Genomic DNA, 12,680 nt, shown 5'->3' with positions numbered 1-12,680 from the left:
TACCTGCGAGCTGTTCTAGGGTCTTCTCCTCCTGTACCTGCGAGCTGTGCTAGGGTCTCCTCCTCCTGTACCTGCGAGCTGTGCTAGGGTCTTCTCCTCCTGTACCTGCGAGCTGTGCTAGGGTCTCCTCCTCCTGCTGTACCTGTGAGCTGTGCTAGGGTCTCCTCCTCTTGCTGTACCTGCGAGCTGTGCTAGGGTCTCCTCCTCCTGCTGTACCTGCGAGCTGTGCTAGGGTCTCCTCCTCCTGCTGTACCTGCGAGCTGTGCTAGGGTCTCCTCCTCCTGTACCTGCCAGCTGTGCTAGGGTCTCCTCCTCCTCCTCCTGTACCTGCCAGCTGTGCTAGGGTCTCCTCCTCCTGTACCTGCGAGCTGTGCTAGGGTCTTCTCCTCCTGTACCTGCGAGCTGTGCTAGGGTCTCCTGCTCCTGTACCTGCCAGCTGTGCTAGGGTCTCCTCCTCCTCTTGCTGTACCTGTGAGCTGTGCTAGGGTCTCCTCCTCCTCCTGTACCTGTGAGCTGTGCTAGGGTCTCCTCCTCCTCCTGTACCTGCGAGCTGTGCTAGGGTCTCCTCCTCCTGCTGTACCTGTGAGCTGTGCTAGGGTCTCCTCCTCCTCCTGTACCTACGAGCTGTGCTAGGGTCTTCTCCTCCTGTACCTGCGAGCTGTGCTAGGGTCTCCTGCTCCTGTACCTGCGAGCTGTGCTAGGGTCTCCTCCTCCTCTTGCTGTACCTGTGAGCTGTGCTAGGGTCTCCTCCTCCTCCTGTACCTGTGAGCTGTGCTAGGGTCTCCTCCTCCTCCTGTACCTGCGAGCTGTGCTAGGGTCTCCTCCTCCTGCTGTACCTGTGAGCTGTGCTAGGGTCTCCTCCTTCTCCTGTACCTGTGAGCTGTGCTAGGGTCTCCTCCTCCTGCTGTACCTGCGAGCTGTGCTAGGGTCTTCTCCTCCTGTACCTGCGAGCTGTGCTAGGGTCTCCTCCTCCTGTACCTGCGAGCTGTGCTAGGGTCTCCTCCTCCTCCTGTACCTGCGAGCTGTTCTAGGGTCTCCTCCTCCTGCTGTACCTGCGAGCTGTGCTAGGGTCTCCTCCTCCTGCTGTACCTGCGAGCTGTGCTAGGGTCTCCTCCTCCTGCTGTACCTGTGAGCTGTGCTAGGGTCTCCTCCTCCTGCTGTACCTGTGAGCTGTGCTAGGGTCTCCTCCTCCTGCTGTACCTGCGAGCTGTGCTAGGGTCTTCTCCTCCTGTACCTGCGAGCTGTGCTAGGGTCTCCTCCTCCTGCTGTACCTGCGAGCTGTTCTAGGGTCTTCTCCTCCTGTACCTGCGAGCTGTGCTAGGGTCTCCTCCTCCTGCTGTACCTGCGAGCTGTGCTAGGGTCTCCTCCTCCTGCTGTACCTGTGAGCTGTGCTAGGGTCTCCTCCTCCTGCTGTACCTGTGAGCTGTGCTAGGGTCTCCTCCTCCTGCTGTACCTGTGAGCTGTGCTAGGGTCTCCTCCTCCTCTTGCTGTACCTGCGAGCTGTGCTAGGGTCTCCTCCTCCTGTACCTGCGAGCTGTGCTAGGGTCTCCTCCTCCTCTTGCTGTACCTGTGAGCTGTGCTAGGGTCTCCTCCTCCTGCTGTACCTGCGAGCTGTGCTAGGGTCTCCTCCTCCTCTTGCTGTACCTGTGAGCTGTGCTAGGGTCTCCTCCTCCTGCTGTACCTGTGAGCTGTGCTAGGGTCTCCTCCTCCTGTACCTGTGAGCTGTGCTAGGGTCTCCTCCTCCTGCTGTACCTGCGAGCTGTGCTAGGGTCTCCTCCTCCTCTTGCTGTACCTGCGAGCTGTGCTAGGGTCTCCTCCTCCTCCTCCTGTACCTGTGAGCTGTGCTAGGGTCTTCTCCTCCTGCTGTACCTGCGAGCTGTGCTAGGGTCTCCTCCTCCTCTTGCTGTACCTGCGAGCTGTGCTAGGGTCTCCTCCTCCTGTACCTGTGAGCTGTGCTAGGGTCTTCTCCTCCTGCTGTACCTGCGAGCTGTGCTAGGGTCTCCTCCTCCTGCTGTACCTGTGAGCTGTGCTAGGGTCTCCTCCTCTTGCTGTACCTGCGAGCTGTGCTAGGGTCTCCTCCTCCTGCTGTACCTGCGAGCTGTGCTAGGGTCTCCTCCTCCTGTACCTGCGAGCTGTGCTAGGGTCTCCTCCTCCTCTTGCTGTACCTGTGAGCTGTGCTAGGGTCTCCTCCTCCTGCTGTACCTGCGAGCTGTGCTAGGGTCTCCTCCTCCTGTACCTGCGAGCTGTGCTAGGGTCTCCTCCTCCTTTTGCTGTACCTGTGAGCTGTGCTAGGGTCTCCTCCTCCTGCTGTACCTGCGAGCTGTGCTAGGGTCTCCTCCTCCTGCTGTACCTGTGAGCTGTGCTAGGGTCTCCTCCTCCTCCTGTACCTGTGAGCTGTGCTAGGGTCTCCTCCTCCTGCTGTACCTGCTAGCTGTGCTGGGGTCTCCTCCTCCTGCTGTACCTGCGAGCTGTGCTAGGGTCTCCTCCTCTTGCTGTACCTGCGAGCTGTGCTAGGGTCTCCTCCTCCTGCTGTACCTGCTAGCTGTGCTAGGGTCTCCTCCTCTTGCTGTACCTGCGAGCTGTGCTAGGGTCTCCTCCTCCTGCTGTACCTGTGAGCTGTGCTAGGGTCTCCTCCTCCTGTACCTACGAGCTGTGCTAGGGTCTCCTCCTCCTGTACCTGTGAGCTGTGCTAGGGTCTCCTCCTCCTCCTGTACCTACGAGCTGTGCTAGGGTCTCCTCCTCCTCTTGCTGTACCTGTGAGCTGTGCTAGGGTCTCCTCCTCCTGCTGTACCTGCGAGCTGTGCTAGGGTCTCCTCCTCCTCTTGCTGTACCTACGAGCTGTGCTAGGGTCTCCTCCTCCTGTACCTGTGAGCTGTGCTAGGGTCTCCTCCTCCTGTACCTGCGAGCTGTGCTAGGGTCTTCTCCTCCTGTACCTGCGAGCTGTGCTAGGGTCTCCTGCTCCTGTACCTGCGAGCTGTGCTAGGGTCTTCTCCTCCTGCTGTACCTGCGAGCTGTGCTAGGGTCTCCTGCTCCTGTACCTGCGAGCTGTGCTAGGGTCTCCTCCTCCTGCTGTACCTGTGAGCTGTGCTAGGGTCTCCTCCTCCTCTTGCTGTACCTGTGAGCTGTGCTAGGGTCTCCTCCTCCTCCTGTACCTACGAGCTGTGCTAGGGTCTCCTCCTCCTGTACCTGTGAGCTGTGCTAGGGTCTCCTCCTCCTCCTGTACCTACGAGCTGTGCTAGGGTCTCCTCCTCCTGCTGTACCTACGAGCTGTGCTAGGATCTCCTCCTCCTCCTGTACCTGTGAGCTGTGCTAGGGTCTCCTCCTCCTCCTCCTGTACCTGCCAGCTGTGCTAGGGTCTCCTCCTCCTCCTGTACCTACGAGCTGTGCTAGGGTCTCCTCCTCCTGCTGTACCTACGAGCTGTGCTAGGGTTTCCTCCTCCTGTACCTGCCAGCTGTGCTAGGGTCTCCTCCTCCTCCTCCTGTACCTGCCAGCTGTGCTAGGGTCTCCTCCTCCTCCTGTACCTGTGAGCTGTGCTAGGGTCTCCTCCTCCTCTTGCTGTACCTGCGAGCTGTGCTAGGGTCTCCTCCTCCTTTACCTGCGAGCTGTGCTAGGGTCTCCTCCTCCTCCTGTACCTGCGAGCTGTGCTAGGGTCTCCTCCTCTTGCTGTACCTGCGAGCTGTGCTAGGGTCTCCTCCTCCTGCTGTACCTGCGAGCTGTGCTAGGGTCTCCTCCTCCTCCTGTACCTGCGAGCTGTGCTAGGGTCTCCTCCTCCTCTTGCTGTACCTACGAGCTGTGCTAGGGTCTCCTCCTCCTCCTGTACCTACGAGCTGTGCTAGGGTCTCCTCCTCCTCCTGTACCTGTGAGCTGTGCTTGGGTCTCCTCCTCCTCTTGCTGTACCTACGAGCTGTTCTAGGGTCTCCTCCTCCTGTACCTACGAGCTGTGCTAGGGTCTCCTCCTCCTCCTCCTGTACCTGCGAGCTGTGCTAGGGTCTCCTCCTCCTCTTGCTGTACCTACGAGCTGTGCTAGGGTCTCCTCCTCCTCCTGTACCTACGAGCTGTGCTAGGGTCTCCTCCTCCTCCTGTACCTGTGAGCTGTGCTAGGGTCTCCTCCTCCTGTACCTGCGAGCTGTGCTAGGGTCTCCTCCTCCTCTTGCTGTACCTACGAGCTGTGCTAGGGTCTCCTCCTCCTGCTGTACCTGCGAGCTGTGCTAGGGTCTCCTCCTCCTCCTGTACCTGTGAGCTGTGCTAGGGTCTCCTCCTCCTCCTGTACCTGTGAGCTGTGCTAGGGTCTCCTCCTCCTGTACCTGTGAGCTGTGCTAGGGTCTCCTCCTCCTCTTGCTGTACCTACGAGCTGTGCTAGGGTCTCCTCCTCCTCCTGTACCTGTGAGCTGTGCTAGGGTCTCCTCCTCCTCTTGCTGTACCTACGAGCTGTGCTAGGGTCTCCTCCTCCTGCTGTACCTGCGAGCTGTGCTAGGGTCTCCTCCTCCTCCTGTACCTGTGAGCTGTGCTAGGGTCTCCTCCTCCTCCTGTACCTGTGAGCTGTGCTAGGGTCTCCTCCTCCTCCTGTACCTGTGAGCTGTGCTAGGGTCTCCTCCTCCTCTTGCTGTACCTACGAGCTGTGCTAGGGTCTCCTCCTCCTCCTGTACCTGTGAGCTGTGCTAGGGTCTCCTCCTCCTGTACCTGTGAGCTGTGCTAGGGTCTCCTCCTCCTCCTGTACCTACGAGCTGTGCTAGGGTCTCCTCCTCCTCCTGTACCTGTGAGCTGTGCTAGGGTCTCCTCCTCCTGTACCTGCGAGCTGTGCTAGGGTCTCCTCCTCCTCCTGTACCTGTGAGCTGTGCTAGGGTCTCCTCCTCCTCTTGCTGTACCTACGAGCTGTGCTAGGGTCTCCTCCTCCTGCTGTACCTGCGAGCTGTGCTAGGGTCTCCTCCTCCTCCTGTACCTGTGAGCTGTGCTAGGGTCTCCTCCTCCTCCTGTACCTGTGAGCTGTGCTAGGGTCTCCTCCTCCTCCTGTACCTGTGAGCTGTGCTAGGGTCTCCTCCTCCTCTTGCTGTACCTACGAGCTGTGCTAGGGTCTCCTCCTCCTCCTGTACCTGTGAGCTGTGCTAGGGTCTCCTCCTCCTCTTGCTGTACCTACGAGCTGTGCTTCTGTGGTCCTCATATCTGACACCTCTTCTTCTTCTACAGATATGATTCCAGAAAACGCCTTAGAAGAGATGACCAAGAATCGGGACATGAGCGCTGTCTTAGCAGAGATTACGCACGTGGACCGGGTTGGCGTGCACATGATGTGAGTCTTCGTGGTCTGTGCATTGGCTGATATATATATATATATATATATATATATATATATATATATATATATATATATATAGTGTGATGTGCGGAGGAGTAAACGTTCTCTGTAATTCTCAGGTTCTCGCAGTCACCGGCTCTGGAGCTGGACAAGTTTCTAGAAGACGTCAGGTACGTGCAGAGGAGTGGGGGGGAGGGGAGGGGGGTTATGTGCCTTATAGGAGATGGAAGATTTCTGTAGGACAAGCAGGTGGGGGTTGGGCACAGCGGACAGTGAAGACTGGAAGAGTCTATCCATGGGACAGCCTGCTGGGTGTTGTAGTAGGTCACAGCTTTATTTCCTATTCTGTAGAAATGGCATTTACCCCTTGACTGCATTTGGAATTCCTCGTCCTCAGCAGCCGCAGCAGGAAGTGGTTAAATCCCCCGTCGTCCCTCCTTCTGTGAAGACCCCAACTCCCGAACCAGCTGAGTTGGAGACACGGAAGGCAAGTCTTAGGCTTTATAGAGTTGTAGATGGGTCCATGCCCTGGTCCGCAAAGCTCACACCCTTTCTGCTTGTGTGTTGTGCAGGTGGTGCAGATGCAGTGCAACATCGAGCCTGTGGATGAAGGAGCCAAGCACCATGTAAGACTCCATCTGTACAATGTCTGCCGTATACAGGCCCCAGACGCCTCTCATTGACTTCACTATCACTTACCAGCCTGCCCTTGTTGTCCACACCTCTATGTACTACTGCCCCCAACCTCTCCATCCTGCCCCTCCAGCTATTGTCATTGTCTATGTCTCCTCCTGCCCATGCTCGTCCTCTTATTGTCTCTAACGCTATATACTACTGCCCTCAACCGTTCTATCTTACCATCCCCGGCTCCTCTCATAATCTTCACTATTATATACTACTGCCCTCAGCCTCCTCTCATGAATCAATCTCACTATTTTGCTACTCGCACTGTGTTCTCCGCGACTGCCTGCTTCCTCCTCCTCCTCTCGCTCTCTCTGCACGACTACCCGCTCCTCTTCTCTCTCTGCGCGGCTGTCTTCTTCCTCTTCCTCTCTCTCTGCGCGGCTGTCTTCTTCCACTTCCTCTCTCTCTGCGCGTCTGTCTTCTTCCTCTTCTTCTCTCTGCGCGGCTGTCTTCTTCCTCTTCCTCTCTCTCTGCGCGGCTGTCTTCTTCCTCTTCCTCTCTCTCTGCGCGGCTGTCTTCTTCCTCTTCCTCTCTCTCTGCGCGGCTGTCTTCTTCCTCTTCCTCTCTCTCTGCGCGGCTGTCTTCTTCCTCTTCCTCTCTCTCTGCGCGGCTGCTTGCTTCCTCCTCTTCTCTCTCTGCACGGCTGTCTTCTTCCTCTTCCTCTCTCTCTGCGCGGCTGCCCGCTTCCTCCTCTTCTCTCTCTGCGCGGCTGTCTTCTTCCTCCTCTTCTCTCTCTGCGCGGCTGTCTTCTTCCTCTTCCTCTCTCTCTGCGCGGCTGCCCGCTTCCTCCTCTTCTCTCTCTGCGCGGCTGTCTTCTTCCTCTTCTTCTCTCTCTGCGCGGCTGTCTTCTTCCTCTTCTTCTCTCTCTGCGCGGCTGTCTTCTTCCTCTTCTTCTCTCTCTGCGCGGCTGCCCGCTTCCTCTTCTTCTCTCTCTGCGCGGCTGTCTTCTTCCTCTTCTTCTCTCTCTGCGCGGCTGTCTTCTTCCTCTTCTTCTCTCTCTGCGCGGCTGTCTTCTTCCTCTTCTTCTCTCTCTGCGCGGCTGCCCGCTTCCTCTTCTTCTCTCTCTGCGCGGCTGCCCGCTTCCTCTTCTTCTCTCTCTGCGCGGCTGTCTTCTTCCTCTTCTTCTCTCTCTGCGCGGCTGCCCGCTTCCTCTTCTTCTCTCTCTGCGCGGCTGCCCGCTTCCTCCTCCTCCTCCTTTCTCTGCGCGGCTGCCCGCTTCCTCCTCCTCCTCCTCTCTCTGCGCGGCTGCCCGCTTCCTCCTCCTCCTCCTCTCTCTGCGCGGCTGCCCGCTTTCTCCTCTTCTCTCTGCGCGGCTGCCCGCTTCCTCCTCCTCTCTGCGCGGCTGCCCGCTTCCTCCTCCTCCTCTCTCTGCGCGGTTGCCTGCTTCCTCCTCTTCTCTCTCAGCGGCTGCCCGCTTCCTCCTCCTCTCTGCGCGGCTGCCCGCTTCCTCCTCCTCTCTCTGCGTGGCTTCCCGCTTCCTCCTCTTCTCTGCTCTTTCATAGTCAGTGACAGTCTTGTTTTACTCTTTAGGTGACCTTATTACTGAAGCTGGAGGACAAGCTGAACAGACACTTAAGCTGTGACGTATTACCCAGTAAGTATCTGCTGCAAGGTCTCCAGCGTGGTCGGGGGTCTCCAGCGTGGTCGGGGTCTCCAGTGTTGTCAGGGCTAGGCGGTGTTCCTCACATTTTGACCTCTTTTTCTCTGTAGATGAGAACATCCCGGATCTGGCGGTGGAGCTGGTACAACTGGGCTTCGTCAGTGAGGTGAGGACCTTGTGTCGATAGTCAGGACATGGCCGTGTGACGTTCCTGGCGCTAATCTTCTCTTCACCTTTCAGGCCGACCAGAGCCGACTTACGACTTTACTTGAAGAAGCTTTCAATAAATACATTTACGCTCGGAACGGTAACATGATGGCGGTTACGGTGTCCTCATAGCAATTATTAGCATCTGCAAGCTGGACCGTTACCCAAACCGCTCTGCAGCCGGACGTCCATCCTCCTCTGTCTACATTTCTACTTCCCTGCCGCCATGATGAGTGCAGGACGCAGGAAGATAACACACCCGACTCATTCATCATAAGGGACAGCGGATGTCAGTGGCAGCGGTCTGCCTGCCACCTCTGGACTGTCCTGGCCCGGTGCACACGTCTGTGTGCCTGCAGGCTCTGGAGATTTCTGGCTGGACCTAGAGGTCGGTGGTGGTCTGATGGCAGGAACGGAAATTCACAGCCGAGTTTCTGCACTTTCTGGACAATATTGGAAGATGGTAGTTTGACTGTGGTCCGGTCAGGCACTGAGATAGATGGCGCGACTGCGATCTCAGAACGGTCCTGGCCGGACACACTAGTCACTAGTACCATGACTAAGGTCTCTGGTCTGCACTGGCTGGAGTCACAGGTTGGTGGTAGTGAGAATGGAGTCTCTGGATTGTCCTGGATGGACACAGAGGTCGGCAGTAGCATGACTATGGTCTGTGGCCTGTCCTGGCTAGGCGCAGCGGTCCGTAATGACATGACGACGGTTTGTGTCCTGTGCTGGCTGGACGTAGAGGTCGACAGTAGAGTGACTATGGTCTGTGGCTTGTCCTGGTTGGACTCGGATGTTGATCGTAGGGTGACCTCGGTTTTTGGCCTGTCCTGGCTGGACGCAGAGGTCAATAGTCCTGTGACTTTGGTGTCTGGATTGACCTGGCCATACATCAGTGCTCCACATACGGTTTACACAACAGTAATAGTCTGATGGCGCACCCTTGTGGATTTAGGGTGGGGGTCACAGGGTGGTGGTGTCTGAGTAAGCGATGGGTGAGTGCATCATGTCGGGGCTGCCCTGTATCGGTGGGTGATGGGACAATCATATCTTGCTATATTGAGGGGAAGCGTTGCACAGTAGCGGAGGGGGGACCATGGCTTCCTGCCTGCCTTGTCATGCTTTTCATCCAGACCCTGAGTAGCTGTCACTGGATGGCGCCTCCTAGTGCTCGAGCTGCAGCTTCCTGTGTAGTGTTTACAGCCGTGACTGGTCCAGCTTTGTGCCCTTGTGTTCTATTGCCGGCTGATGAATCTTCATTGGTCATTGAGCGACCGACAGCTGTGCGGGAAGGTGGTGTCTCTGCAGCCGTACATGTGGCTAAGACCTTGTTATTGGGGACACGACCGCTGTGAGGAGGTTGTCTCTTCTCTCGGGAGGACGGTGTTGGCCACTCGATGGTCCGGGTGTCAGGAGGACTGTAGAGAAGGCACACGTGAGTGACAGCTGTCACATGGTCTGTAGTAACTGCTTTGTGCTGGATACTAGTTTAGCCATACTGTGAGGGTGGAGACGGCGCTCTATAGCTTTGCACACCATGAACCTAACCTGTATTTCTATGTGACGTCATTTTTATTTGTAACTAATAACTTTTTAGTTTTTTTTTTTTCCCCTGTAAATAAACTTGAAGTTTTGTTGTATTTAACTGCAATGTCTTGTAGAGGTGAAAAGCGGAAGATGGTGGGGATGGCTCTGAGATAAAGGCGGGTGGGGAGATGGTGGTGATGGCTCTGAGATAAAGGCGGGTGGGGAGATGGTGGTGGTGATGGCTCTGAGATAAAGGCGGGTGGGGAGATGGTGGTGATGGCTCTGAGATAAAGGCGGGTGGGGAGATGGTGGTGATGGCTCTGAGATAAAGGCGGGTGGGGAGATGGTGGTGGTGATGGCTCTGAGATAAAGGCGGGTGGGGAGATGGTGGTGATGGCTCTGAGATAAAGGCGGGTGGGGAGATGGTGGTGATGGCTCTGAGATAAAGGCGGGTGGGGAGATGGTGGTGGTGATGGCTCTGAGATAAAGGCGGGTGGGGAGATGGTGGGGATGGCTCTGAGATAAAGGCGGGTGGGGAGATGGTGGGGATGACTCTGAGATAAAGGCGGGTGGGGAGATGGTGGTGATGGCTCCGAGATAAAGGCGGGTGGGGAGATGGTGGTGATGGCTCCGGGATAAAGGCGGGTGGGGAGATGGTGGGGATGGCTCTGGGATAAAGGCGGGTGGGGAGATGGTGGGGATGGCTCCGGGATAAAGGCGGGTGGGGAGATGGTGGGGATGGCTCCGGGATAAAGGCGGGTGGGGAGATGGTGGGGATGGCTCCGGGATAAAGGCGGGTGGGGAGATGGTGGGGATGGCTCCGGGATAAAGGCGGGTGGGGAGATGGTGGGGATGGCTCCGGGATAAAGGCGGGTGGGGAGATGGTGGGGATGGCTGCGGGATAAAGGCGGGTGGGGAGATGGTGGTGATGGCTCCGGGATAAAGGCGGGTGGGGAGATGGTGGGGATGGTTCTGAGATAAAGGCGGGTGGGGAGATGGTGCTGATGGGTCCGGGATAAAGGCGGGTGGGGAGATGGTGCTGATAGGTCCTGTAAGTGGGGGAAGAAGGCAACGATTGCTCCCAGAGAGAGGTGAAGGTAATGCCAACTAGAGATGAGTGAACTGGTTGGTAACCACAGAAGGATATGACGCGTGACAGCGGTGATGCAGGCACTTTGAGTCGGGGTTCTACGCTTCTCCTCCGCTGTTGTCACACTTAATTTACCACACGTTCTTTCTGTACTGTCAGCCATGTCTTCATCTCCATTAGTGATTTGGCACCTGCTCAAAAACATAGTCATGGCCGTAAGTGATGGCATCCCAGACATTTTTCCGGAAAAGTTTCTCCCAGAAAATTAGGGCAGTTACATGTTTTGTTATACGAGCTTATTTCCTGGAACACAAGAAATGGAAAAATAAGCCAAAAATGATATAATTTTGGATAAAATTATTCACCCTCAGCTTAATAGTTGGTTGCGCTCCCTTTGGAAATAATATCTGAAATCAGTCACTTCCTCTAACCATCCACAAACTTCTGAAAACCCCCACACCCCCCCCCAGGTAGAATTTTGGACCACTACTTCTACAGAGGGCTCCAGGTCTCTCATATTTGGGAGCCCCTCTTCTTCAGACTGCTCCAAGTCTCTCATATTTGGGGGCCCCTCTTCTTCAGACTGCTCCAAGTCTCTCATATTTGGGGGCCCCTCTTCTTCAGACTGCTACAAGTCTCTCATATTTGGGGTCTCTTCTTCTTTGGCAGAGGGCTCCAAGTCTCTCATATTTGGGGGCCCCTCTTCTTCGGCAGAGGGCTCCAGGTCTCTTATATTTGAGGCTCCTCTTCTTCGGCAGAGGGCTCCAGGTCTCTCATATTTGAGGCCTCTCTTCTTCGGCAGAGGGCTCCAGGTCTTTCATATTTGGGGGCCCCTCTTCTTCGGCAAACTGCTCCAGGTCTCACATATTTGAGGCTCCTCTTGTTCGGCAGAGGGTTCCAGGTCTCTAATATTTGGGGGCTCCTCTTCTTCGGCAGAGGTCTCCAGGTCTCTCATATTTGGGGGCCCCTCTTCTTCGGCAGAGGCTCCAGGTCTCTCATATTTGGGGGCCCCTCTTCTTCGGCAGAGGTCTCCAGGTCTCTCATATTTGGTGGGCGCCTTCTCTTCTCCCAGCAGTAATTGTAAGATCTCTCCACAGGTGTTCAATGGGATTTCGGTCCGGACTCATTGCAGCCACTTCAGGACTCTCCAGGGCTTTGTTTCCATCCATTTCTAGAGTCTTTAAGTATGTTTGGGGTCATTGACTCGCTGGAAGACCCATGACCTAGGAAGCAAACCCAGCCTTCTGACACTTGGCCCTACATTGAGACTCAAAATCCTTTGGTAATCTTCAGATTTCATGATGTCTTATACAGTCACCCAGTGCCAGAAGGAGCAAAACAACCCCCCAAAACTTCTCTGCCCATCCCCCATATGTGACTGTTGGTCCTGGGCTCTTTTCTTTATAGGCCTCATTAAGTTTTCAGTAAACAATAGAATGATGAGATTTACCAAAAAGCTCCGTCTTGGTCTCCTCTGTCCACAAGTTGTTTTCCTAGAAGGACTTTGGCTTCCTCCCATACATTTTTCTGTCTGTGTCAGTAGTCGGGACCTCAGGGTCTCCTGACGGATAGTTGGTGCTGACACTGAGGCCCCCTGATCCTGTAGGACAGTATATTTTTGGCACTTGCTTGGGGCTGCTCCTCCACCATCTGGACTATCCCCCTTTCTTCAGTTCTTCTCTTCCATCCACATCCAGAGAGATCAGCTACAGGGCCCTGGGGTGCACCAAGGACAAAGGAACATCCAGATCTCTGGAGATGGACTTATAATCTTGAGGGTTTTAATATTTTTTCCACAATTTTTTGAGTTTTGTGTAAAATTATTTCCAAAATTATTATTTTTTCCTCAGTTTTTATTTTGTGTTCCAACACACACAAAGAAAATAAAATGGGGAAAACAAAAGAAGTGGAACTGCAATCATTTTCTGACAGAAATACTTCATTTTATGGATGTAATTTCCGGGATCCATGATTGCATTCCTCCTAGTCAGTCTTCCACTTCTTGAGGAGTTAGATGAGAACAGTGTTTTGACATGGAAAACTTGACTGCTGGTGGTGGAGGTGGCCGTGGCAGGTTGGGCTGGTGGTGGAGGTGGCCGTGGCAGGTTGGGCTGGTAGGGGCGCCTGAAGAAAATCTATAGATGGGAGTTCTGATGCGGTGCAAGAATCTCATGGCCATGAGGAAGATGATACTATTGTGGATCTGGCAACCAAGATGACATCAGTAGAAAAGGATAATGGCAGTAATGATGGGAACGATCCAAGTCAATGTCCC

At 55.4% G+C, this 12,680-nt stretch overlaps 1 protein-coding gene across 2 annotated transcripts in view; it reads left to right on the top strand.

Moving 5' to 3' along the window:
* The window catches only part of NRBP1 (nuclear receptor binding protein 1), a 31,218-nt gene extending 21,790 nt beyond the window's left edge, over positions 1–9,428 (top strand). For both annotated transcript variants that reach the window (XM_075269384.1, XM_075269383.1), the window contains 7 exons: positions 5,186–5,288; positions 5,414–5,464; positions 5,646–5,781; positions 5,867–5,920; positions 7,509–7,572; positions 7,689–7,744; positions 7,819–9,428. In XM_075269384.1, the coding sequence (XP_075125485.1) occupies positions 5,186–5,288; positions 5,414–5,464; positions 5,646–5,781; positions 5,867–5,920; positions 7,509–7,572; positions 7,689–7,744; positions 7,819–7,917 (563 nt within the window). In that variant the 3' untranslated portion in view covers positions 7,918–9,428. The remainder of the gene's footprint in view (positions 1–5,185; positions 5,289–5,413; positions 5,465–5,645; positions 5,782–5,866; positions 5,921–7,508; positions 7,573–7,688; positions 7,745–7,818) is intronic.
* Positions 9,429–12,680: the final 3,252 nt, after the last annotated feature.

Source organism: Leptodactylus fuscus, chromosome 3 (genome assembly GCF_031893055.1).
Source record: "Leptodactylus fuscus isolate aLepFus1 chromosome 3, aLepFus1.hap2, whole genome shotgun sequence".
In the NCBI taxonomy this organism is placed as follows: Eukaryota; Metazoa; Chordata; class Amphibia; order Anura; family Leptodactylidae; genus Leptodactylus; species Leptodactylus fuscus.
This window is presented reverse-complemented; position numbering and strand designations above follow the sequence as displayed.